The following is a 25,933-nucleotide window of genomic DNA, read 5'->3' as shown; positions in this document are numbered from 1 at the left end:
TACGTCACTTCCGCCCACGACCGGAAGTGTAGAGCCCTGTGAACATGGCGGCCTCGAAGGTGAAGCAGGACATGCCCCCGCCGGGGGGCTACGGTCCCATCGACTACAAACGGAACCTTCCGCGTCGGGGACTATCGGGTCAGTGTCCGTCTGCGCCGAGTGTCGGGGTTTGGGACTTTTGGGTGCTGCAGCGGGGGCGGGACGCTGGGGAAACTAACAGGCCTCAGTCTACCTGCAATGTGATACAAGGTGGAGTTTGGAAATCCCACATACTGTCAGTGGTAACAAGGGTAACTACTGCAATTTGTCGGACAATTACTAAGACTTTTAATTTCTTCTCTTAACAGCTCTGAAGTCAGTCTTGTTAATTATTCCCATTTCACAATAGGTTAAACGGAAATTAGTATTGTCTGCGTCCCTAGCTCTGTTCCGCGCTTCTATTTGACAGATGGGGAAACTGAGGCTGCGACCATCCCCCGCCAGGACCACCTATAGCAAAGCGGGGGCCAAACCCCGGAACACCAAAGGAATTTAAAAACTGTTCTATGTAGTGGATCCTTGCTAGTGTCCCCACCTGCAGGGATATCCCAGGAATATGTATTCTTAAATTTTTCAAATGTTTTAAGTAATTTTAAAAAAAATTTGCTGTTGCATTCGTCACAGAAAAATGTAAGAAAGGAAGTAAAAGGCATTCATACTCCACACCCAGGATTAACAAAGAAATACAAAGAAATTTAAAACATGTTAAGGGTGGCCCTGGCTGGTGTGGCTCAGTGGCTTGAGTGCCAGCCTGCGAACCCAGTGGTCGGAGTTTCCATTCTCAGGGCACGTGCCTAGATTGCAGGCCAGGTCCTCAGTAGCGGGCACGTAAGAGGCAACCACACACTGATGTTTCTCTCTTTTTCTCTCTCCCTTTCCCACTGTCTAAAAAATAAATAAATAAAATATTTAAAAAAAAACAGGTTACAGGCTAGATTTAGTGCCATATGGGCACTCCATTCATCCTGGAGCAGATTGAACGAATCTAGTATTATCTGAGTCACTTTCTTTTTTCTCTCGTGGTATAACACAACACCCAGACCAGTGCACCCGCAGGTGTGCCATGCGAGATCTGTTTACACACATGCACCTATGTGACCTGTACCCAGACCAGGCTGCAGAAGAATTCCAACCAATGGGCTTTTTTGGGCTCTCCCCAGTCAGCATAGTTGTTTTGTTTTATTTTGTTTTTTTATAAAGTCACAAACTGATGCTTTATACTGGTCCTCTTTCTGTTCATGTCACAGTTGTACCTCCTGTTGGTCCTAAGTGCCACTCCCTGGGGTTGGCTCTCCTGATTGCATCCCTTTATATTAAATTCCATTGTAGCATATACCAACCCACCCCAGTACTTTCTTGGCTCCAGAGGTGTGAGGAAAATACCCCTCTGGTGCTGTGGTCTTTGTTTATGAACCTGCATTTGTTTATTAACTAGTTCACTGTGCATATGGCTGTGGCCCTTTTCTCAGAGTTCACTGTCACATCACACCAGAATTCTATTGTGGTGAATGGTGGGGCCTAGGCTAACCAGGGCCTGCCTTAGCCAGGGTGGGCCTGAGAAACCTCTCCGAGGAGTTCCCTGGGTGGAGGAAACAGCAAGTGCAAAGGCTGTGTGCTCTATCCTGCACACCACCCTCATCTTCTGTCTTCCTGGCCCTCTTCTAGCCATGCCTCTTTTGAGCCATGGTCCACAGCAGCTCCCTCTCCATTAGTCTTATCCTGCCCTGCTCTTGGACACTGCCTAAGCCGGGTACCAACTGCCATTATCTCTCCCTGCACCACTCACTGCCAGCATCCCAGAACATGCCATGCTGGCTCAGGCTGCCTTTAATCCACGCCGGTCCCAAAGTGACTGCTACCCCCACATCTCCTCATCTCTCACACCTAGCTCCTTTCTCCACTCCCTCCTGTACCCACTGTGTGGCTTCTTTTTTTGTTGAGATTCCATATCATATATTTCACCCATTTTGTGTGTACAAATTACTGATTTTAGTCTATTCACAATTGCACAATCATCACTGTGGTGTAAGATTACAGCACTTTTCATCACCCCACAAAAGAAACCCCATACCCATTAGCAGTTATTCCCCATTTTCCCTCTACCCTCTGACAACCACTAATCTTTCTCTCTCTGTGGATTTTTCTCTTCTGGACATTTTATATAAATGCAATCATTCATGATGAGTTTTTTTTTTATTTCTGGTTTCTTTCAGCACGGTATTTTTAATGTTCATATAGCATGTGTGAGTGCTTCATTCCTTTTTCTGGCTGAATAATCTTGTATGGATGGACCACATTTTGTGTATCTATTTCCCACTTGATGCACCTTTGAGGTTTTTCTGCCTCTTCCCTGTTGTGAACAGTTGTGCTATGATTGCGCATGTACAGGTGTCTACGTGGCACATGTTTCACCAAGAATGTAATTGCTGAGTCACGGTAACTACACCTTGAACATTTTGAGGCACTGGCAAAGTGGTTTTCACATTAGCTATACCATTGTCCATTCTCACCTACAGCATATGGGAGCTCAAATTTCTTCACATCTGAACACCACCAATTATTTTTTATTTTTTTAAGTCTCACGTCCTGGTGGGTATGAGATGGTATCTCATTGTGGTTTTAATTTGCATTTTCTTGGTGACTAATGTGTTGGGCATCTTGTTGTTTATTGGCTATTTGTATAGCTTCTTTGGAGAAAATCTATTCAGATCATTTACACAATTAAAAAAAAATTTAAAGGTTTTATTTATTTATTTTTAGAGAGAGGAGAGAAACATCACTGTGTGGTTGCCTCTCATGTGCCCCCAACTGAAGACCTGGCCTGCAACCCAGGCATGTGCCCTGAGTGGGAATCCAAACGGCAACCATTTGGTGCATAGGCTTCCACTGAATCCACTGAGCCACACCTTTCAGGGCCATTTACACATTTTTAAATTTGGTTGTTCATCTCATTATCATTGAGTTTTAATAGTTCTTTATATATTTTAGATATCATTCACTTTTCAGATACATGATATGCAGTTACTTTCTCCCATTCTGCGGGTTATCTTTTCAGGTCCTTTTGCAGGAGGACCTTAAAATAAAAGTTGTTTTATTTTAAGACTTTATGTATTTAGTTATTTTTAGAAAGAGGGAAAGGGAGGGAGAAAGAGGGAGAGAGAAACATTGATGGGAGAACTGTTGATTGGTTGCCTCTCATCCATGCCCTGATCGAGGACTGAACCAGCAACCCAGGCATGTGCCCTGACCAAGAATTGAACAGGTGACCTCTTTGCAGAATGACACCCAATCGACGGAGTCACTAATATCAGTAAAGTACAATTCATCTATTTTTTCTTTTGTCTTTTTTGCTTCTGGTGTCATATGTAAGAAACCATTGCCTCATCCAAGGTCACAGAGACTGACTCCAAAGAGTTTTTTTAGTTTTAGCTTTTACATGGAGGTCTTTTATCCATTTTGAGTTAATTTTTGTGGATAGGAGTAGAAAGGAGCACAGTATTCTTTTGCATGTGGCTATCTAGTTGTTCAATTTGCTGAAAAGACTATTCTTTACCCCATTGAATTATCTTGGCACCCTTGTATAAATTCAATTGACCATAAATGTGAGAGTTTATTTCTGGACTCTCAGCTCTATTCCATCGATGTACATGTCTGTCCTTATGCCAGTGCCACGCTGTCCTGTACACACAGCTGCGTGATAACTTTTGAAATTGTGTAATGTGAGTCCTCCTACTTTGTTCTTTTTCAAAATTGTTTTGGCTATTCTGGTCCCTTTCATTTCCCTATGAATTTCACGATCTGCTTGTCGGTTTCTATTAGGCTGTGGGGGATGGGGGGGAATTCTGAAGAGGACTGTGTTGACTCTACCTCATTTTGGACAATGCTGCCATCTGAACAAAATGTTAAATTAAATTCTGATCCATGAACCCAGGATGTGTTTTCATTTATTTAGGTCTTTACCCATTGTCCATATACCCTTCTGGGTAGGCCACTCTTCGGCCTCCCCCACCATTCTGGAAACTCCAGAGGCACAGACATCCCCCACCCAGGGCCTGGAGTCTGGGCCTTGCAGCTTTAATGAGGAAGAAGTGAATTAGGGCTGTATCATCATAAAGGGCGCCAGGTCCTAGAACTTATCTTACAGATGGACCCACACTTGGGTGCCCGGTGTGATGGCAAAGAATTTTCACAGACAGCCTAGGTCTGTCCCCTGCAGTGGTGTCAGAAGGGAGGGGCTCCTGGGCCTCTCCGCAGCTATTGACAAGAACGAAGCATCTCTGATGAAATGCCCTACACAGGTAGCCAACCACTGAGGTTGCCAGGAGGGGTCCTGCCTTTGTGCAGGAACCAGGTTGCCCTCACTGACCAGAGCTGGTGGGCTTTTTAAAGTTAGTTTGTTTTTTGAGTTCAGCCCTGGCTGGTGTGGCTCAATGGACTGAACACTGGCCTGTGAACCAAAAGGTCTCTGGTTTGATTTCTGATCAGGGCACATCCCTGGGTTGCAGGCCTGGTCCCCATTGTGGTCTCCAGAGGGGAAGAGAGAGAGAAACACTGATTGGTTGCCTCCATACACACTACAACTGGGGACTGAGCCCACAACCCAGGCATGTTCCCTGACGGAATCGAACTGGTGAGCTTTGGCCTTGCGGGATGACACCCAACCAACTGAGCCCCACTGGTCAGGGCCTGAGCTGGTGGTTTTAACAGGTTGAACTAAAGGGAAAAATAGGAACCAGTTTCTTATTTGTCTTTGGGTCCAGGAGAAGTGCCTGATGAGCCTTGTGTCAGAGCTTAGCTGAAGAAGAAAGTCTCCACTTTGTCTCCCCATGAGGCCCACGGAGTGGCATCACCCGTTATTTACTGGTCCTTTATTGGGTATTAATTGGAGCTTGACCTGGCTGAGTTTGTCCACTTGTCACAGCAACCTCAAGGCCTGGCTGGAGAAGAGACTATGCTCGAAAGATGAGGGTGTGCAGGGCCAGCCAGCCCCAGCCAGGCCTCAGGTGTCTGGGCCTCCCTGGAGACCCCAGCAGGCCCACAGTCTGTCAGTCAGGATTATGGTGGATGCCTGCTGAAGCTCAGGAAATATTCATGGCATCTTGTCCTGTGGGGCCTGGGGTGGGAGTGGCAGCACCCCAGGAGGCCAGGGGGTTGGTGGCAACCCCTGAAGGGCACTGAGTGCCTCTGGCAGCGTTGTCCAGCCCCTGTGGGCAGTATGCATGGAAGTGGCCCAGGCAGCCAGGAGCCACCAGGGAGCTGGAACCCAGCCATGGACACCATCAGCCAAACCACCTCCTAGAAGATTGCGGTGCCAGGGCTGCCAAACCATAAACATGTAAACCCTTGAGCCCTCCTGCAGTCCCTGCCCAACCTGTACCTTCCAGGCACCCCAGCATGGGGGCAAAGGTGATAAAGCTGCAACAGCCTCGCCTCAGAGAGAACCTGAGGCTTCTCTGGTGTCCCCAGCCTGCAGAGTGGGCAAACATGATAGAGAGTGTTCTGCAGCTGTAGAAGAGGGGGTGTCCAAGGAAGGGGGCGAGTGGACATTCCAGAGAGACAAAAAAATAGCCTGAAGAAATACGAACCGGCTCTGGGAAGAGGTTGGGGATTCTCACCTCCTCCATCATCTATATTTCTGGGGTTATTTGTACAGCGAGCAAATTTTGCTTCTTGAGAAGAAATGACAAGGGTGGCCTATTTCGCATGCAGATGCTGAGCCGGCGCTCCTCTCCCCACAGGCTACAGCATGTTCGCTGTGGGCATTGGGACCTTGCTCTTTGGGTACTGGAGCATGATGAAATGGAATCGCGAACGCAGGTAGGCCTCGTGCATATGATGGTGGGCACGTGTCTATGGACTTGGTGTACATCAGGGACCCTTGTCAATCCCCCAGGCCCTAGGGACCCAGCAAGTCCATTGCTGTATTTTACCCTTGATGATTGACTAGAGAGTAAGGAGCTTGCCTCCAGGAGTTAACCAGGTGCTTTAAGGGTCCAGGTTAGTATATCCCATTGGGTAGAGATGGAGGAGTAGCCCAGGAATAAGATCTCTTAGAAGGCTTTTGTCCATGGTGACCAGGCAATGAAGATATAAGGGCTTAGAAAGCAGATCATGCAAGACAGTGGCCATGCTAGCTACATGGTCTGAGGGAACAAGCTCTGCCAGGTGGCTCCAACCTGACTGCCTGGGCTACTCTACCGTGTTCCACCTGTGTCATGTGTTTTAGCATCCCCCATAAGGCTGGGGATCTCTGAGGACGGTGCTAGAGAAGGCCCAGCTTGTGGAGGGCGCTCCACATTGTTGAGTGAACGCAGGAGCACCTGGTGGGTACTGGGTGTTAGGGCCCCTGCGTTGGACAGGCAAGACCAGGCCCAGCCTCTCAGGGGCACAGAGTAGTAACCACAGTGTATGGTGTGGCAGGGTTAGCAGCCTGGGGGATGGGGCAGGGAGATGGGGAGAAGTTCCTCTACCCCTTCCCTGTGCCTCTCTAAAATTCCTACTGATGTGGGGACAAGGCCAAAGGCCACTCCCTGGGCCACAACATGGCTCTACTCCCCCCACCCCCAGCTCAGACAGGGCTGGTGGCTTGGAAGATGCTGAAGAGCAGGGAGAAGAAAGGAACTGCCTGCCCAGGACTCACACCCCAAGGTTATTTTGAGATGAAGGGGACATGGTTTTGTAAGGCCCAAAGCCCCGTGATGGACACTCCCCCTCCTTCACTGCAGTCATAGGCCTGGGCTATTTTTAGGATTAAAAAAAGTTTTTAATTGAAAAGAAAATGTGAAGCCAGCAGTCTTGTGGACCAATGCCTAAGCCAGCTGGGTCCCCATTTGGTCCCACTGCCCTAGCTCTGTCCTGCTTGCTTGCCTCTTCCCCAACCACCATCCCATTCATTACCTTGAATGTCCAGGGACCATGTTGTCAGCACCCCCAGCCTGCCCACTAATCTGATGCAAGTGTTGGTTTTGGGCTTTCACAGGCGCCTGCAGATCGAGGACTTTGAGGCCCGCATCGCACTGATGCCGCTATTGCAGGCAGAGAAGGACCGGAGGTGGGGCCACCAGGACCAGGGTCAGGAGGTCACAGGCCTGGGTTCCTCAGCATGCAGTGTGGGGACAGAGCGAAAACACATATGGGGCCTTCAGCTGCACCCTTGTACACATGGACTGCTGTACCCTTGGAGAGGGCCCTAGACAAAGTGGATACCCAAGGGGGAGAACAGGAAGGCTTTCTTCAAGAGGGGAGGGGATGTTGGGGCTAGAGCAAGGGAATAGTAAGAGTTTGCCAGGGAGAGAGGTAGGGAAAGAAAGGGGTCAGTGTGTGCAGGGTTAGAAGTGACAGGAGGTGATGGAGAAGTTGAGCAGGGAGGGGTCTGGCAGGGGCATTAGGCAGGAGTCCCTTGGGGTTCTAAGGTCTGCCCCCCCCCCCCACTCCATCCTCGGCAGGGTCCTGCAGATGCTTCGGGAGAACCTGGAGGAGGAGGCCATCATCATGAAGGATGTGCCTGACTGGAAGGTGGGTGTCATGCAGGGAGGAGGGCAGAGGTCTAGGCCACCGTAGAAGTGCAGCCTCCCACAGAAAACCTAGGACCAGGATGGGTAGCAGGTGCTGGGTGAGGAGAGGAGGGCAGCAGCTTCTGTCTGACAGAAGCCAGCACCCCACCTGTACTTAACTTTCCCCGCAGGTGGGCGAGTCTGTGTTCCACACAACACGCTGGGTGACCCCCATAATGGGTGAGCTGTACGGACTGCGCACGAATGAGGAGATTCTCAGTGCTACCTATGGCTTCATCTGGTACACATAGTGTCCACTCTTCGGCTGCTGGACCCCGTCCCCTCCCATGGAGAGAATAAATGCTCTGGAAATCTGTCTGCCTGTGTCCCAGGGACTGAGTGGCTCAGGAAGGAGAAGCATCACTGGGTCACATATGATATGGGGACTCAGGAACTGGATCTGGGGGTTCGACAGAAAACACCAAGCTGGGTGGCTTCAAAAAACACCTAGAGGCTGCCCTGGACCTACCATCAGCCTGGACTCCCAAACTCGACTGCCTTTCTCTGTTGAAATCCTGCTTGACTACGTGTCTGCAGGCTTCACCAGAGCACAGGGATGGATTAGGGGCATGGAGAGGAGCAGAGTGGGTTGGCGTGGGTTGGGGGAGGTGTGTCCCCTTACTCCCAGGCCAGGATCCCATAGCAGGGGTGCTCAGCCCATCATGACCCACCTCTGCCCCTCTAGACTTCATTTCCCTGCCAGTAGGGGCATCCCCAGGGTCCCTTACATCCCTGCAACAGCTCAGCCCCTAGCACAAAAGGGTTAAGTCCACCTACACCTACTGACCAATGGTCGTGCACAGCGCCTCCTGATTGGTGGGTGGGAGGGGCTGGAGCCTGCTCTGGGATAGCTTAAAAGGCCCAGTCCACTGGGGATCCCCTGCTGCATGCACAGACTTACCTGAACCATGAGCACCACGGCCTGCCGGGACCCCGTTGAGACACCGGAGGAGCAGCGTTTCCTCAGGTCAGCTGGGATAAGGTTGCTATCCTGGACCCCGTGGCCAGGGTGTGACCAGGAGAAGGGGGCATACCTGGGAGGGGTAATGGGGGAAGGAGCATGGCCCAAAGGGGACCCATTGAATCTGAGGTCCACACCACATTTCACTGGGGAGGATGCTGCTGCCTCAGAAGCTGTGTTGCCAGGTAAACAGCATCAGCAGCAAACCCCTGCCCTATTCATGAATTAGTCATCAGCCCTGCTCCTCATTCCCCCATCAGCCCTGATCTCCACGAGGGCCCACCTTCCTTTTCCATCTCCCAGGGACCTTGGAGCCTGCAACCCTCCTTCCCCATCTGAACACTGACTCTCAGCTCCCCCGATGCTCACTCCACGGTGGCCTGCCTGCTGTTAACACCTTGTTCAGCCAGAGAAGGAAACAGGCCTGGGGAGGGAAGCCACTGCCTGAGCCAGGGCTAGGACAATTTTTGAACACATGGGCCACTTGCAGGGGTCTGGAGCTGGCAGCTGTGGCTGTCTCACACCTCGTTCTGAGTCATCCTGTGTAACGTGGGACTGCAAGTAGGGCTGTGGACCTTGCAATAAACCAGATTTGTTCCACAGTCCCTTGTCCGACCACTTCTGCCCACTGTCCAATCAGCTCCTCTTAGGGCTGATAACTGATGTCCAGATGTTGACTGATAACCAGACTCAGCCTGAACACCCAGCCCATCTTTGCCAAAGGGAGATGAATGTTCACATGGTGTCGGGGATGGTGGGGTGCCTCAGATGCCAGCTGAAGAGTGATGACTCTGGGACAGGTGGAAGTGGGACTTGTGAGCAAGGGGAGAGGACGCAGTGAGGTTGGAAACATAATGGGGGGCGTGTAGGCATCATGAGGGATTTGAATACTGGGGAGACTTAAGGTTTGTGACAGGATGATGTGATCTGATGTTCAAATTTCAAAGCCCAGTGGCTGGTGGTGTGGAGTTTGGGTGGGGGGGTTGGCATAAGACTGTGGCAGGCAGCCAGGTGGGAAGTAGTGATGGGCTGGCAGGAAGAGGCGTGAGGGTGGTGTGGGTGGAGAGAAGCAGGTAGAGCTGAGAGCACAGGGAGGGTCTGGCATGGGCATCCTGGCTTTTTGGCTTCCTGGAAGCATTTGGAAGTGTCAGGCCCACGTTGAAACCACGTTGCCTCAGCCCTTCTGAGGCTGGTGGGCAAAATCTTTGGGCCTCATAGCCTTTCTCATCTCGGGGATAGGATGAGGGAAGCAAGAAGCACCTCCATAACTGAGCTGCACACCCCCCCCCCCCAGTTCACAGTGGCTCTGCCCTAATTCCCGCTCATGCCCCACCCATAAGCCACTACCCCAGGACCCTAGCCTGGACTACCCTCTTCCCATGGAGTCCCTATTATCACTCTAATGACCAGTTAGGCAAGCAGATAATATTCCAAGTGGTGACCAGAGGCTACAGTTTTGGGAGAGAGGAAGAAGAGGAGGAATGGACAGTCCTTCCACCCTCCTCATGCACCCCACCCCCCACACTCCTAACTCTGCCCTCCTGTTGGGCCTGCAGCCAGAACTGTCACAAGATGAAGGTGGGAAAATAAGCCATGTTCCTGAACACCATTCCCAGGAGCTGGGCTGGCCTGCCCCTCCTGAGGTAGGGGAGGGGTGGATGTGTCTTCCTTTGGCCCCACCGTGAGCTCCTTTCCCCACCTGGTACTTCAGCCTTGTCTGACATTGGGTGAAGACAAGCAGAGGGTTGAATTGGCTCTAGTTGCTGGGGTCTCAGGGCATGCGACCTCCCTGTCCTCAGCCTTCATCTCTCCCATCTGCAGGGATCTCCCAAGTGTGTTCCTGACCCAGTTTCTCAGTCTCTCATTGCTCCAGGCACACTGGCCTCCCTTCTGTCCCTTGTACCTACCAAGCTCACTTCCACCATGAGCCCTTGGCCCTCGGCCCTCGCTGTTCTTGCTACCTGAATCACCTCCTGTAGTGCTCCAGGCCAGCTCCTCCAGGAAGCCCTCCCTGACTCCCCATCCCACAGCAGTCTTCATCCCCCACTTCTGCTCATCCTGCTGCTTGGTCTGATCACACTGCAAAATTGGCTGGAAGGTTGTGGTTTCCTGCTCACAGAATCAAAGGAGGGAATCTAGGGTTCATCCCAACAAACCTCTGCCACCTATAGATCCTCTGCTGCTTTGTTCACACTGTCTGTGGCTGTGGAGACAGACACCAAGGGTGTAATTCTCAGTTTTCCCACTTCTTGCATGACCCTGGGCAAGCCTCTTGGCTTCTCTGAATTGTTGGATATTTTTTCAGCTCTCTGGGTCTGGTTCCATAGTTATTGTTATAGTTATCGTTATTATTACCCTCACTAGAGTCTGCTGAGCAGGGCCTAGGTGCTGCTCCCAGCAGGAAGGAGTCCTGCCTAGAGGAAGCTGCCATCAGACCACAGCCCCTGCTCAGTTGCTCAGTCTTTGATTCTGGAGTGAGGAACACTTTCTGATCTTCAAAACTAGCTTTCCCTCTGTGATCACCAAGCCCAGGCCCCTTGGAAGGCCCCTAAGCCAGGACCAGCTTGGTTCCTGATGTTAGAAGGGCCCAACACTTGGTTTAACACTCTGCCATCTCAATGAAATTATTAACCTTTGAACAAGGGGCCCCACATTTGCATTTTGAACTGGCCCTCAAAAATCATCTAGTCCATCCTGCCTTCACTTTTGCAAAGGAGGAAGATGATTCAGAAAGATGAAACAGACACTGGTCACTCCAGTGATTCGAATCCATGGCAGAACTTTACCTCAGAGACTTGGCCCCATCTCTTTAGGCACAATTATTTGAATTTTACCATGGTCTTTGAGGAGAGGGCACATCCATCTCCCTAAATGAGCGATCAAATGCCTCTGCACCCTTCACATACCTCCGCCAGGCACCCCTAGTCCAGTTAGCCCCCTCCAGTGTCCTGGAGGTCAGTCACTGGTTTTCTCTCCTTGAAACCCACCCATTGTCCTCATCAAAGTCCTTCACGCTCCATTTTTCCTCCTGAGCTCCTCCCGTCTTGGGGGCTAGGAGCCTTTGGGAGGCTCAGTCTCCCACTTTGGACGAACAGAACCAAGATGCACCACTGTGCCCTTCCTGGACCACCAGAGGGCGCCCGTGCCTCAGCCTTCGGCTAAACCTCCTGTTGCCTACCAGATTCCGATCAATCGTGCATCGGATAGGGAAACAGGTTGGGGAGTGGCGCCAGAGACTGGCTCGGAACTTTTCTGACTCCATCTGAGATTCTGTCTCCATCTCTGTGTCTCTAAACGTCTCTCCCCACTCTGTCCCCCAGCACGGAGGAGGCCGCCGCCCTGGAGCGGGAGCTGCTGGAAGATTATCGCTTTGGTCGGCAACAGCTGGTGGAGTTATGTGGCCATGCTAGTGCTGTGGCTGTGACCAAGGTACCTAACCCATGACCCTTGACCTTGACCTCAGCCAGACGACCAGCCCACCAAAGCCAATGCCTAGCTGCATGACCCTCATGGCCAGGATGGCCCAGCCCTCAAGAAGCTCCTCTTTGGTCAGGGCCACCCCAGCCTATCACTCAGATGGGGAAACAGACCCAGAGACCCTCATCACTGGCCAGGCCAGGAAGGGACCCAAGATCCAGTGTGTCAATGAGGGTCAGAGCAGAGACTGAGGCAGCTGCAGGGATAGGTCTGGGGCCCTTGAGGTGTAGACATGACCGCCTGCCTCTGCAACTTCCTGGGTCTTAGGCATGGAGCACCCCCAACACCCCTGTGCCACAGGGGGAGAAACAGGCCCAGAGGTGGGGAGGGGCCTGGGTAGGGTCTCAGGGGGTAGAAAGCATAGCTGTGTCTGGTTCTTGGCCAAACCCCCGCCCCACCGCCGCCTTGAGATATCTACAGGGAACTAGAGAAGAACTGCAACGATGGTACCGCCACCTGGGGCCTTGCCCCAAGCTGCCTCTGAACAAGGGTAGTGAACTGACACCGGTGAATAAACATAAACTCCTTAGAAAAGTGTCCAATAGGGTCAGAGATCCAGCCTATAAATCTTCGTTTCCTCCCCTTCTTCCCATCCTTATTACCACTGTATACTTATTAAAAACTCAGTATTTTTTATGTGGACTCAATTTTATCTTTTTACTTAAATGTTCTTATTTCCAAAAGAAACCTATCCTGAGTGAGGTGCCCAAAAGAGAAGGATATGGTGAAAATCTAAGCCAGGTAGTAAACCCTTGCCTGGCCCTTGGTGACCGACTGTCCAGTTTTTGCCCTGAAAGCCCCAAGTCCAGCTGGAAGCCCCTTGGTTCCAGTCAGCCAGTGTCACCCTTCATGACTTGTGATGTGGTGTGGTGAGTCACAGGCAGGTCAGGGTCGGTCAGGAGCTCACTGATGCCTTGGGGAGGAGACTCGAAGACTCAACAGCTTCCTCTCTGTGAGGTTGGAGGTTAGAGTAGGCCAGGCCCTGTGTAGCCAGGGAGAGGCTCCAAGGGCCTGTCAGAGACATTGTCACTTCTTTTTTTTATACATATTTTATTTATTTATCTTTAGAGGGGAAGGGAAGGAGAGAGGAAGAGAAACATCAATGTATGGTTGCTTCTTGTGCATTCCCTGCTGGGAATTGGCCCCTGCGGGGAACTGGCCTGCAACCCAGGCATGTGCCCTTACTGGGAATCAAACCGCGATTGTCTGGTTCACAGGCCCGCGCTCAGTTGTCACTTCTATTTAATAGAGGCAACGGAGTCTGGGAGAGGAGAGAGAGCTCAACAAAGACGGACTCAGGGTTGGCAGGTGAAGGCTTGAACACCATGCTTAGCTCCTGTATTAAAGAGAGGACAAGTACAGGCTGAAGAGACAGTGTGAGAGATACAGACCAAGGCAAAGAGGCAGAGACAGAAGAGATGGAGAGAGAGATACAGAGTGACAGGGGGTAAAGACAGAAGCCAATGGAGAAGGCCAGAGAGAGAGAGAGAGAGAGAGAGAGAGAGAGGGCATGGCAGGTTGGAAAAATACCTCCCCCCACCAACTTTGGGGCCTCTGGGAGTGCCTGAGGCCTGGAAAATGGGCGGGGGAGGGGCAGCCACTACAGTGGAAAAAGGTGGAAGAATGTCTGCAACCCAGGCCGAGGATAAACAAACCACAGTCCGGGCTCCAATGGTGGCAGGAGGCAGCTTTCCTGTTCTGTCTTGGCAGAGACTGAGGCAAGGATTCTGCATCTCTAAGGAGTAAACTGAGGCCCCAAGAGGCCCCACCTCTCACCTAGAATGCCCTTCCTTTTGTCCTACTGCCTTCAAGCCCAAGCCACATCCCTTCTCCAACCTTGGCCTCAGTTTCCCAACCTGAGCAAAGAAGAAATCCAAGCGCCCATGCCTTTGTCTTTGCTGTACCCCCTACAGGTGTTCCCCTTGCCTGCTCTCTCCCGGAAGCAGAGGACGGTGCTGGTCGTGTGCGGCCCAGAGCAGAATGGGGCGGTGGGGCTGGTCTGTGCCCGGCACCTCCGGGTGTTTGTGAGTAGTGAGGACCCCCTTGACCTCCAAGGGTCAGGCCCCACCTTGTCCCTGCGGAAGTCACTTCTTCCTCTTTGTAGTGTCCCAGCAGAACATTGAGACTGGACAAGTCACAGAGTATGCTCAGTGCTTGCCCTGTGCAGGGTCTGCTTCCTGGGACCAGGTCTGCAGGCTTGGCAGGGCCAAGTAGGAGCTCGGCGGCCTCCACGTTGACTGCTTCCTGCCCCCCTCCCAGGATTATGAACCGACCATCTTCTACCCCACACGCTCACTGGATCCCCTGCACCAGGACCTGACCACCCAGTGTGAGAAGATGGACATCCCTTTCCTGTCCTATCTGCCCGCAGAGGTCAGCACTCCTCAGCAGTTGAGGGGCAGGTGGGGATGGTGCCCCAAGGCCGCCCCTTACCCTGCCTGCCCTCCCAGGTCCAGCTCATCAATGACGCCTATGGTCTGGTGGTGGATGCCGTGCTGGGCCCTGGCGTGGAGCCCCGTGAGGTCGGGGGCCCCTGCACACGTGCGCTGGCCACACTCAAGCTGCTGTCCATCCCTCTTGTGAGCCTGGACGTTCCCTCAGGCATGCCAGGCGGAGGGGGGCACGTCAAGGCTGGGGAGACCTGGGGGCTCTGTGTGCTCCAGCTTCTGTTACCCCGGCTTATCTGCCCACCCAAGCCTCAGTTTCCCCAGCATGGGTGGATGTGCACTCTGGGTATGGCAGAGGGTCACCTCCATCCCTCAGACCAGGAAGACTGAGACTATTTCCCAGGTGACCCTGCACTGTCTCCCCACCACACCCAGCCCAACATGCCTGCTGCCCACCCTGGCCCAGTTACCCTGGCAGACGTGAGCTCACTGGGCAAAGGCCTCTCCTGTCCTGGCCGCCGCCTCACGCCTGGTGGAGCCATTAGGCCATGGGCAAATGGAACAAACAGCCGCTGGCCAGCCGGACCCTCCACAGGGGGTGGCTGGATTCAGAGGGGTGTCCCTGGGCTTGAGAGATGTCAGCACCATTCCAGGAGGGTGCTGAAGAGTGGGGTTGGGGGTGGGAGGTGACTCTGAGGAGGTGGGCTGTCTGGGATGAGGGAGGAGGCTTGGGTCACAGAAGAAAGGATTGAAGTCAGAGGGAGGAAGCTTATTTATATTTATATGTTTTTAATTTTGAGAGTACATTTATGAAATCTGGGGAGAGTGAAGCAAGGAAGGACGTAAGATAGACAAAGCAACAGGAGAGTGTCTAGGCGGGGCTGCTTTGACTCTCTAGGAATGTTACAGGAAAGAAACGAGCTGAGGTGGGGCTGCTTTGGCTCACTGAGTCAGAGAAAGGGGCCTTGGAGACAGGCTTGGGGGCTAGCCCGGAGGAGCTGCTGCTGCCCCCTGCTCCTCTGGTTGCTAGTCTCCTGGGAACCCTTAGAGTTTAGGAGACACGTACCGTGGGGGTGGGGAGAAGAGGGGGAAGGGCAGGGCACAGGTGTGTTCCCGGGAGGGGGGCCCACCAGAAGGAGGCTGTTAGTTAGTGGTTCTAGACTCCAGTCAGGCAGAGGAGAAGGCAAGGTCCCAGTCAGAAGGTGGGGTGGTGTGTGAGAGGTGGCAGAGGCTATGATGCGATGAGTGAGGTGGTGGGGTCCTGTGAAAAGGCCCGATCTAGCATGAGGGTGAAGGCGGTTATGTCCGATCAGAGGACAAGTATCAGTTGGAGCGAGGAGGATGGACGCTCAAGTTGGGTGGGGAAGGGGGCACTGGCTGTCAGAGGCAAGAACTGAGGCGAGAAGACAGGCCAGATAGGAGAGAGCTGCCTGAGGGTGGAGGCCAGTCTGTTCTCCTAGTGGGGCTCTGGTCAGAGAGGAGGCTGGCTGGGAAGTCTGGGTGGACATAGGTTCTTGTCTAAGTGGGGAAGCTCAGGATTGATGGGGAGGGAGGCAGGTGTGGAGACAGACCCCCCAAGAAGCATGGGTCTGATTAGGAAAGGGCAGCAGGTGGAAGTGATGTAGTCTGAAGGCAGAGGCTGAGTCAGATGGAGGAGGGAGGAAGATGTACCAGGATGGGAGGAGGGGCAGAAAAGTATGAGGGCTCTGGTGGGAAGGGCAGGGGAAAACATCTCCGAGGAGGGGAAGAGACTGGTCTGAGGGTGGAGGCTCAGTTCTATGGCCAGGCAGGTGTGACCAAACCTCTGTCTGAGATCAGAGGCTGGGGGGCAGATCTGAGATCTGATGGGGAAGGGGAAGTGGGTGGTGGGGTACAGGACTGTCCTCTGAGGGTGAGCAACCTTGTCAGCTCCTGATGCCCCCTCCCCTCCCCCCCCCTCAGGCTGGGACGCGGAGACGGGCGCCGACTCCGAGGACGGCCTGCGCCCCGACGTGCTGGTCTCACTGGCGGCGCCCAAGCGCTGTGCCGGCCGCTTCTCTGGGCGCCACCACTTCGTGGCCGGCAGATTCGTGCCCGACGACGTGCGCCGAAAGTTCGCTCTGCGCCTGCCGGGGTACACGGGCACCGACTGCGTGGCGGCGCTGTGACTGCCACGGCGCCCACGCGGCTTGGATGCGCGCTAATAAACAGACGTCCCAACACCTCCTGGCCTCGTCTCCTCTGTGCGCCACGGGTGGGCAGACTCGGGTAGGGACTTCCCACCGGTCCCCAGGCGGCCCCAGGCGGGAGGGATGGAGGGCAGACGAAAAGTCGGACTTCCCGATGTCCTCCATAAAGGGTAGATTCAGGGACTTCCAGCCCACTCGATGGACTAAGGCCATGGGGTTGAAGTTCCACTCGTTGGAGGATTTCTGGCTGCCCAAAGCGTGAAGAGTCAGGCAGTTGCAGGCAGCTTGGGACCCTACGTGGAGAATGGAGGGTGGGTGGAGGGCAGGACTTCCAGCAGCCGGCGACAAGGGGACGCAAGCCAGCCTGAAGCTGGACGCACTGAGCGGGGGTGACCCAGAGTGGTGGCTCAGGCACCGAAGTCACCCAGGGCAAAGGAGCTTGGCCCGGACGGGGCGGGGCCTGGGCCAGGCGGGGCTTGTGGGTGCGTCCCGCCCCCACCCTCAGCCTCAGCAGCCGCCAGAGCAGCGGGAGTCCTACCCGGACCGAGCGCGCGGCAGAGCCCGGACCCTCCCTCGGACACTCGGACCCGGCCATGGCGTCGCTGCCGCCACTGCTGTGCCTCTGTGTCGCTGCCGCGCACCTGGCAGGGGCCCGAGGTGAGGCGCCCCCAAAGCCCTAGCCTGTCCCATAGGCGCCCAAACGCCTGGCAGCAGGCCTGGCATGCAGCCCGCCTGGAGAAAGAACCAAAGGACCACTCGCTTCCTCAGTCCTGGGTCCCCTTTGCCAGCAGCTGGAGACTGGGGTAGTGAGAGGGCACCAGGGAGAAGGAGCCCAGAACTGCCTAGGGCGGGAGAGACCTTCTCTGATTTCTTCCCTCCTCTAGGAGACAGTAGGGGCACCTGAAGTGTGGGTATGAACTTTAGGCTTTTCCGGGTTCCCAGTGGCTGCGGGGTACCTATCTCATCTGAGCCCCCCGAGTCTGGACCCTGGATCAGCAGTACTGGACCCTCTCACCTGACTCCTCCCCTTTCCCACACACACCTCCCATTCAGAAAAGAAAGTATCCTCTCTGGAACACACAAGTGAAGCTGGGAGTTGGGCCCATTTCTCAGATGAGGAGACTGAGGTTTTGAGAGGGAAGGGGCTTGTCTGAGGTCGTTGGCTAGCCCAACTCTCTCAGACAACTGGAGGCCAGAGAAGCCAGGCTCAATTCCAAAGACCTCCTGCTGGCGGCATGGTTCCCAGTGCAGGGATGGAAGGTAGAGTGAGGGAGGACTTCAGCAGGCAAATGGACAAAGGGAGTGCAGCTCAACCTGAGGGAAGAATACACCTAGGGGGAGAACTTGGTCTGGGGGAGGGTCAACAGGCTTCCAAGGCCCATGGGGTTGGGGCTGAGAGGTCTGAGGGAGGCTTCCTGGAGGAGGGAGTGCTGCAGTCCTTGTGGTCAGCCAGAGCTGGGTTCTGGCTTCTAAGAGCCTCAGTTTTCTCTTCTGTCAAATGGGGATGATCATGACAGCATCTTACATAAAAGCTCACAGGGCTCTCCATCAGTGCTCCTTGTGCCCCCACCAACTCTTCACCCCTTCCACAGGCACCAGCCCCATTGAGGAGCCCACAGAGACCATGTGGGGTCTTGAAGGTTCATCAATGCGCCCTGGCCTGCCCTCCCCAGCCCTGGAGGACTGGGAAGGTGAGTTAGCCCAGGTCTGAGTCCTGGCTCTGCTGTGGGCTGTTGGGTGAGCTGGTGGGGACAAATGAGGAGGGGACACAAGCTAGGTGAAGAGCACAGTACCATTTTGGTCCCTGGACATGACAGCCCCTGGAAGTGGTGCTCCTGTTTTAGGAGCAGGGAGCAGAGAGTCCAGGTTGTTTGCCAAGGAGGAAACTGAAGACGGGTGGTGGTAGGATGCTGGGCCTGCCGGCCCAGGCCACACAGGAAAGCAGGAGTTCTGGAACCTGGGTCTCCAGTTTCCAGGCCACAAAAGTTCTATATGAGTACTCTTGAATCAGAAAAGGAGTAAACTTCCCCTGGAGGAGTTGATATTGGGGGCCAACTCCTTCCCACCAGTGGTGGGTTCAGCCTGTGGTGGGTTCAGTCAGGCAGTGAACAAGGTCCCAGCTGGCACAAACAGGGAGCTACCAGGCAGTGGAAAGCCACAGCTAAGGCTGGTAGCAGGCCAGGGTCTCCAGCTGCCTTTGTATCTCTCACACCTCAGGCGTTCTGTACTCAGGATGGAGATGGGTGAGACAGCCACAAGATCTCCGTGAGCACGGATGCCCAGTTCAGGCACTAGGCAACAGAACTAGGGCTGGTCAAGGGAAGGTCAACTTCCCGGTCACTCTTTCACAGCTCCTTCTGCCCTTGAGGGCTCCGGATCAGGGCCTGGTCGTGGGCGGGCGGAGTTAGCCTTCAATCATTGGGGTGTGTGGAAGCCCCCAGCCTCTGGACAGCGTGTAAAGCCCGCATTACCACGCAGATGGGGCCCGGGTCTAAGCGCTTATGTTGCCCACAGAGGCCAGCGAGTGGACGTCCTGGTTCAATGTGGACCATCCAGGCGGCGACGGCGACTTTGAGAGCCTGGCTGCAATCCGCTTCTATTACGGGCCGGCGCGCGTGTGCCAGCAGCCGCTGGCGCTGGAGGCTCGCACCACTGACTGGGCCCTGCCGTCCGCCGTCGGCGAGCGTGTGCACTTGAACCCCATGCGCGGTTTCTGGTGCCTCAACCGCGAGCAGCCGCGCGGCCGCCGCTGCTCCAACTACCATGTGCGCTTCCGCTGCCCTCTAGGTGAGGGCACCTGGGGGCGGGGCCTGCGGGGGCGAGGGCAGGGGCGGGGCAGGACCCGAAGGGGCGGTGCTGGGGAGGACAAGGGGTCTTGTGGATTTGGGCGTGGCTAGGGAGAGGCGGGGTCCTTTAGGAACTTGGCCCTGGAAAGGGCAGGACCAGACAGGGGCGGGGCTTTGGTAGAGAAAGGCTTGGAATAACTGGGATCTTAAGTGGTGGGCAGAAAGGGACCCCTGGGGGCGCTACTCTCTCTGTCGCAGCCCTCATTTGTTCATCTGTAACTGCTCCGTTCTGTGGGGTTGTGTTTTGAGCCTAAAATGTGTGCGAGATGCAGGTAGACCAGCTGGCTCACCTCGGGGAGCTTATGGGGGAGCCGGGAGGTAGTTCAACTGCATCTTTGACGGGTGCGCCTAGGGAAGTGATGGTGGAACCGGTGGGCAGGACTTCTGTTTGGCGTACCTGCCCTTGGATGCACATGGCAGAGGCCTGTCCCACATTGTCACCAAATTTCTGAGTAGCAGCCCCTAGGGTGGGTGGCTGCCTGACCCTCCGCACCCGCCCTCTCCGCAGAGGCCGAGTGGGGCGCGTGGGGCCCGTGGGGTCCCTGTTCAGGGAGCTGCGGCCCAGGTCGTCGTTTGCGTCGCCGCCACTGCCCAAGCCCTAATGGGGATACTTGTCCTGGTCGTCCCCTGGAGGCACAGAAGTGTGTGAGACCTCACTGTCCAGGTAGGAGAGGCGGGGACTGAATTTCTGGAGCCGGGCCAGCTGAGGGATGAACCTGCAAGGGAAGGGCTCCTAGTGTGGACCCCTGATGGGCAGGGCCTGAAGGGAAGAGGCAGGGCCTGGGTGCCTGGACAGGGCCTTGAGGCCCCAAACTTGCTTCACAGGGAAGTAAGCCCTTCCATTCCTATTGGCTGCCCTCCTCTCGGGGACCATTGGTGAATGTGTACATTTGGATGGGTGAAAGCTCCGGAGGTCATGTTCAGCAAGGGCGGATCTGAGGGGGGCGCTTCCCTCATGTGCACGGCTGAGTGTGGGGAGGTCCAGGTGACCACTGACACACACAGAAGCGGCTTACACTATTGGAGTTTACACACACGGCATTTGCAGCCCCCGCCTGTCCCCTACGTCCATGTGGGCACGCGCTCACACCCTGGCAGACACGATACCCAGGCCCTCCCAGGGCCAGACACCAGGCCAGCCAGGAGGCCAGTGGAAATTCCGATCCTGCCCCTGGGCTCCACAAACATGGTCTGGAGACTGCCGGCAGAGCCCGCGGCCGGGTGGGGGAGCACGGTGGCCAATGGGGTAGTGGGGTCCCCACCCTACCAGGCCTGGCTCTGCCCTCCCTGCGGCGCCTCTGCCCTGAAGTTTCCAGTGGAATTTTCCATTTTATGGAGAAACCGCGGGGTTGGGAGGGGAGGGAGACATTCTGGGTCCAGGACCCAGCCCCTGCCTGGACATTTTCTCTTATGGTAGAAGGAGCCTCTCGGTCCTGTGAGAGTTGCCTCTCTTGTCCCCTCCTCCTGGGCATCTTCCTCACCCCTATGGACCTCAGGTCCCTCCCCCTGCCCAGCCCTGAACACTCAGCCCCCTGTTCCCCTCACAATAGGGGCTGCTCCAAGAGCGGATCTGCTTAGGCACCTTTGTCGTGTAGGCCCCTCTGCCCCTCTGCCTCCCTGTGTCCCTCAGGGTGCAGCCTCAACACATGCAGATGCCCCAGTCACATCCTTCTGGGCTCGGTGGTCACGCCATCTGGCCGACCGCTCCCAGGGGCCAGGGTCTACCTAAGAGACTGGCCTGGCACTGTGACCACCAGTGATGCCCATGGAACCTTCCGGATGCCTGGAGTCTGTGCCAGCAGCCAGACCAATGTCAGTGCTCAAATGGATGGCTTCTCTGCTGGTGTGGCCCAGGCCCAGGCCAACAGCTCGACATCTGCTGTGGTCACTATTGTTCTTGATAAGCTGGGTAAGTGCCTTGTGGCAAAGGGGATGAGGAGGCCTAGGAACTGGGAAGGAAGTTCTGGGTGACACCAAGCACTTGGGGTCAGGGCGATATGAGAGAGTGAGGTCACTGGGGGGAAGAAATGAGATGTGATGTGGTCGCAGAAGGCCCAAGGTTAGACATGGAATTGCAGAGGGAAGCATTAAGATGGGGCATCACCTTGAGCAGATGTGGGGTGAATGAACTGGAATTGGAAGAATAGAGTGTCCTTGGAAAGAAGAGGAAGGGCCCTGCTCTTGGGAAGGATCATTGGGAGAAGCTGGGATGGGGCAGTGCCCTGATCTTTACTACCTTTGCCCTCAGAAAAGCCCTACCTGGTGAAGCACCCTGAGTCCCGAGTGCGAGAGGTGGGCCAGAATGTGACCTTCTGCTGCAAAGCCTCAGGCAACCCCATGCCCAAGAAATACTCCTGGTGAGTGCCCTGACCCATGCTCAAGGGCCTCGTGCCAGCTCTGGGGTTGGATTGGATTTCTTGTGATATATGGTGTCTCTGAGACCTGGAGGGAAATGCTGTGTACCCCCCCCACCCCGCCCCAGCTGCGTTCAGGGTGGGATGGGGACAGCCCCGCCCCTGTGCCAAGGACCCTTGTGGTGTTGTCCACCCGCCACCCAGGTTCCACAATGGGACCCTGCTGGAAAGGCGAGAGCACAAGTATGGGGCCCACCTGGAGCTGCGGGGACTGCGCCCAGACCAGGCAGGCACTTACCACTGCAAAGCATGGAATGACGCGGGCTTTGTGCACTCGGGTTCCGCCAGACTCACTGTGCTTGGTAAGCACCCTGCCACCCTCCTCCAGCACACTCTGACTCAACCCCAAGTAGAGCCTCAAAGTCAGAATGACTTCAGACCCTGCTGAATCTGATCCCAGGCCCCTACTAAGCCCCTGACCCCAGTCCAAGCCCCCACCCTTGGCCTCCAATGGAGTCTTCCCCGTTTCCCCTGACCTGGCTGATTTCTTGCTCCCTAGCCCCGGGACAGCCAGCCTGTGACCCCAAGCCTCGTGAGCACCTGATCAAACTCCCAGATGACTGCAGTCAGCCAGGCACTGGCCCTGCCTATCTGGATGTGGGTCTCTGCCCTGACACCCTCTGCCCCAGCCCCGCAGGCGCTAGCCCCAGGTGTGGGGACCCGGGCTCACGTTGCTGCTCGGTGCGCCGCCTGGAAAGAAGGGAGATTCACTGCTCCAGCTATGTCCTTCCTGTCAAGGTGGTGGCTGAGTGTGGCTGCCAGAAATGCCTGCCCCCTCGAGGGCTGGTCCGGGGACGTGTGGTGGCCTCTGACTCAGGGGAGCCCCTGCGCTTTGCCCAGATCCTGCTGGGCAGCAAGCCCATTGGATTTACCTCCTACCAGGGCGATTTCACCATCGAGGTGCCGCCCTCTACCCAGCGACTGGTGGTGACTTTCGTGGAACCCAGTGGTGATTTCATGGACACTGTCAGGGTTCTGCCTTTTGACCCTCGAGGTGCTGGTGTGTATCACGAGGTCAAGGCCATGCGGAAGAAAGCCCCGGTCATCTTAGATGCCAGCCAGACCAACACGCTCCCCCTTGGGGAGCTGGAAGAAGAGCCCCCTTTGGGCGAACTGGTCTTCCCACCAGGAGCCTTCCGCAGAGCCAATGGGGAACCCTATTCTGGAGCTGTGGAGGCCCGTGTGACCTTCGTGGATCCCCGAGATCTCACCTCGGCAGCTGCTGCCCCCAGTGACCTGAGTTTTGTGGACAGTGATGGCGATGTGGCCCCACTGCGTACCTATGGCATGTTTGCGGTAGACCTCCGGGCCTCTGGCTCCATCGACCAGCTGCAGGCCGGGCCCCTGGCGGTGCGTGTGGCCACTGGCCAGATCCGTATGGCGGGCCACGTGGAGGCCCTCAAGCTGTGGTCGCTAAACCCCGACACAGGTTTGTGGGAAGAGGAGAGCGGCTTCCATCGCGAAGAGTCAGCGGCCCCACGGGTCCGCCGGGAAGAGCGAGTCTTCCTGGTGGGCAATGTGGAGATCCGCGAGCGGCGGCTGTTCAATCTAGACGTGCCTGAGCGCCGTCGCTGCTTCGTGAAGGTGCGAGCCTACGCTAACGAGAAGTTCGCCCCTAGCGAGCAGGTAGAGGGCGTGGTGGTCACGCTGGTTAACTTGGAGCCAGCTCCTGGCTACTCCGCCAATCCCCGCGCCTGGGGCCGGTTTGATAGTGCGGTTACAGGCCCCAACGGCGCCTGCCTTCCTGCCTTCTGCGATGCAGACCAGCCAGATGCCTACACAGCCCTGGTCACGGCCACCCTGGGTGGGGAGGAACTGGAGCCCGCCCCCTCCAGGCCTCGCCCTCTCCCAGCCACCGTGGGCGTGGCCCAGCCCTACCTGGACAAACTGGGGTACCGCCGCACTGACCATGATGACCCTGCGCTGAAACGAAACGGCTTCCGCATCAGCCTCGCCAAACCTAGGCCTGGTGACTCCACCGAAGTCAACGGCCCCGTGTACTCGTGGCGCAGCCTGCGTGAGTGCCAGGAGGCCCCAGTGACCGCCAGCCACTTCCGTTTCGCACGCATGGAGGTGGACAAGTACGAGTACAACGTTGTCCCATTCCGAGAGGGCGCGCCAGCCTCCTGGACTGGAGATCTCCTGGCCTGGTGGCCCAACCCACAGGAGTTCCGAGCCTGCTTCCTCAAGGTTAAGGTCCAAGGCCCGCAAGAGTACATGGTACGCTCCCACAACGTGGGGGGCAGCCACCCACGCACTCAGGGCCAACTCTATGGGCTGCGGGATGTCCGCAGCGTCCGAGACCCACAGCGCCCTGGGACATCTGCTGCCTGTGTGGAGTTCAAGTGCAGTGGAATGCTGTTTGATCAGCGACAGGTGGATAGGACGCTGGTGACCATCATGCCCCAGGGCAGCTGTCGTCGTGTGGCAGTCAATGGGCTCCTCCGGGATTACTTGGCCAGGCATCCCCCACTGGCCCCAGCTGATGACCCGGCCACCTTTGCCATGCTGGCCCCGCTGGACCCTCTGGGTCACAACTATGGTGTCTATACAGTCACTGACCAGAGCCCAAGGCTGGCCAAGGAGATTGCTATTGGCCGCTGCTTCGATGGCTCCTCTGACGGCTTCTCCAGGGAGATGAAGGCTGATGCGGGCACAGCTGTCACGTTCCAGTGCCGGGAGCCAGCGGCTGGCCGGCCCAGCCTCTTCCAGCGGCTGCTGGAGTCCCCAGAGGGAGCACTGGGGGACATCCGCAGGGAGATGCGCCAAGTGGCCCAGGCCCAGCCCCGAGCCCAGGGTCCCCTCCGTGCCCGACGGGGCAGGGCCTGGCAGTGACCTGGGCCGCAGCTTCCCTCCTCTGCCTTGCTCTGGACTTCTCTGTCCTGGGAAGTCTCACCCCCTTCTCCAGATGTCGCCTCCCTGCCGCCTGCTCAGAATTCAGAGTCAAGTCCAGTGGTGGAAATGCCAGGCAGGCGATTATTGGTGTCTGACATTAAAGAGAGTCGAAGTCCATCCTGACTGTGGGAGCCAGCATCTGGGGAGACCTGGCAGGCTGGAGGGAACGGCTCCTGGATCACCTGCCAGCTCTGATTTCAGTTGTATTTTGACCCTGATTTCAAATATTCTACCCCTTGGGATTTCTGACCTTTGGCCTGAAGCCCCCTGTGTGTCACCGAGCTGCATGCTTTATCAGGTCCTCTGCCCCAAGCTTTGTTCTTGGGGTTATTTATTGAAACAAAGCCTGTGGGATTGGTCACTGGGGTGAGTGGGGAGTCCAGGCCCAGTGAAGGTCAGGGGAGGGGCGTCTTGGTTCTGGGGTTGTGGGCACAATTCTCATCTTTGGTGTTTGGAGACCCTCAGGGGGTCAGGGCAGGGAATCAATTAAAGATGCTTCATTTCCACCTCGTGGTGTCAGTCTCAGGGAGCAAAGGATGAAGGCTGAGGCTGCCAGACACAGACATACCTTGGCAGAGGCAGGCCTCAACACAGAAGGACATTCACGTGCAAACAGTCAGGGGCCACCACGAGGCTGACGATGTACCTCTTGCAGGCCTGTAGGCCCCCTACCCCCACCCGGGCTGAGGCTTGCAGAAGTATGTCTGTGACACGTGTGTGCAGCCCTGACCGCTGAACACAGTAGTAGCGGCTGCCCTGGCCTCCTCGGGGCCTGGCTGTGGCAGTGCCTGGCAGCGTTCCTGGGACTGCAGTGGGCAGGGAGGGGCCCTGACAGGGTTGCATGTCCCAGGTAGCTGGAATTGAGGCCACGGTGGGCTGCCTAAGTGGAGACCATAGCTGTCCCACCGCAGGGCCCACCACACCTTGGCCAGTGGTCCTTGGGCTATCTAAGGCCACATCTTGGACCCTCTGACCTCACTGAGACCCTCAGTCTGGGGCATCAGAACCACCTCTTGCTCTTGCTCTTGCTCTGTGCACATGGCTGAGTGAGTCCTCCGGGAACTCCACGGGCAGGCACTGTTCTGACTACACTCCCACTTTCCAGATAGAGAAGATGAGGCCCGAAAAGGAGAGGCAAAGGCCTGCCTGGACCCTGGAGTGATTCCTGGTGGGAAGCAGGGCTCCCTGGTGAC

At 55.8% G+C, this 25,933-nt stretch overlaps 3 protein-coding genes across 3 annotated transcripts; all 3 read left to right on the top strand.

The window, feature by feature from the left end:
• The first annotated feature begins 8 nt into the window (after positions 1-8).
• NDUFA13 (NADH:ubiquinone oxidoreductase subunit A13) lies at positions 9-7,910 on the top strand. The gene is made up of 5 exons (XM_037028690.1): positions 9-138; positions 5,778-5,856; positions 7,019-7,090; positions 7,485-7,554; positions 7,724-7,910. The coding sequence occupies exons 1-5, from the start codon at positions 45-47 to the stop codon at positions 7,841-7,843; spliced, it is 435 nt and encodes a 144-aa protein (XP_036884585.1). The 5' UTR covers positions 9-44; the 3' UTR covers positions 7,844-7,910.
• Positions 7,911-8,015: 105 nt separating this feature from the next.
• On the top strand, positions 8,016-16,618 carry YJEFN3 (YjeF N-terminal domain containing 3). Its single transcript, XM_037028688.1, has 6 exons — positions 8,016-8,559; positions 11,874-11,982; positions 13,944-14,054; positions 14,290-14,403; positions 14,481-14,631; positions 16,359-16,618. Exons 1-6 carry the CDS (start codon positions 8,501-8,503, stop codon positions 16,562-16,564), a joined length of 750 nt encoding a protein of 249 aa, XP_036884583.1. The 5' UTR covers positions 8,016-8,500; the 3' UTR covers positions 16,565-16,618.
• A 526-nt stretch (positions 16,619-17,144) lies between these two features.
• Positions 17,145-25,166, top strand: CILP2 (cartilage intermediate layer protein 2). The gene is made up of 8 exons (XM_037028905.1): positions 17,145-17,242; positions 18,178-18,276; positions 19,100-19,372; positions 19,940-20,095; positions 21,062-21,340; positions 21,680-21,788; positions 21,990-22,147; positions 22,345-25,166. Exons 1-8 carry the CDS (start codon positions 17,179-17,181, stop codon positions 24,678-24,680), a joined length of 3,474 nt encoding a protein of 1,157 aa, XP_036884800.1. The 5' UTR covers positions 17,145-17,178; the 3' UTR covers positions 24,681-25,166.
• The last annotated feature ends 767 nt before the right edge of the window (positions 25,167-25,933 follow it).

The sequence above is a fragment of the Sturnira hondurensis genome, unplaced genomic scaffold (assembly GCF_014824575.4).
Source record: "Sturnira hondurensis isolate 20B ecotype Veracruz unplaced genomic scaffold, ASM1482457v3 Scaffold0020119, whole genome shotgun sequence".
Taxonomy (NCBI): Eukaryota; Metazoa; Chordata; class Mammalia; order Chiroptera; family Phyllostomidae; genus Sturnira; species Sturnira hondurensis.
This window is presented reverse-complemented; position numbering and strand designations above follow the sequence as displayed.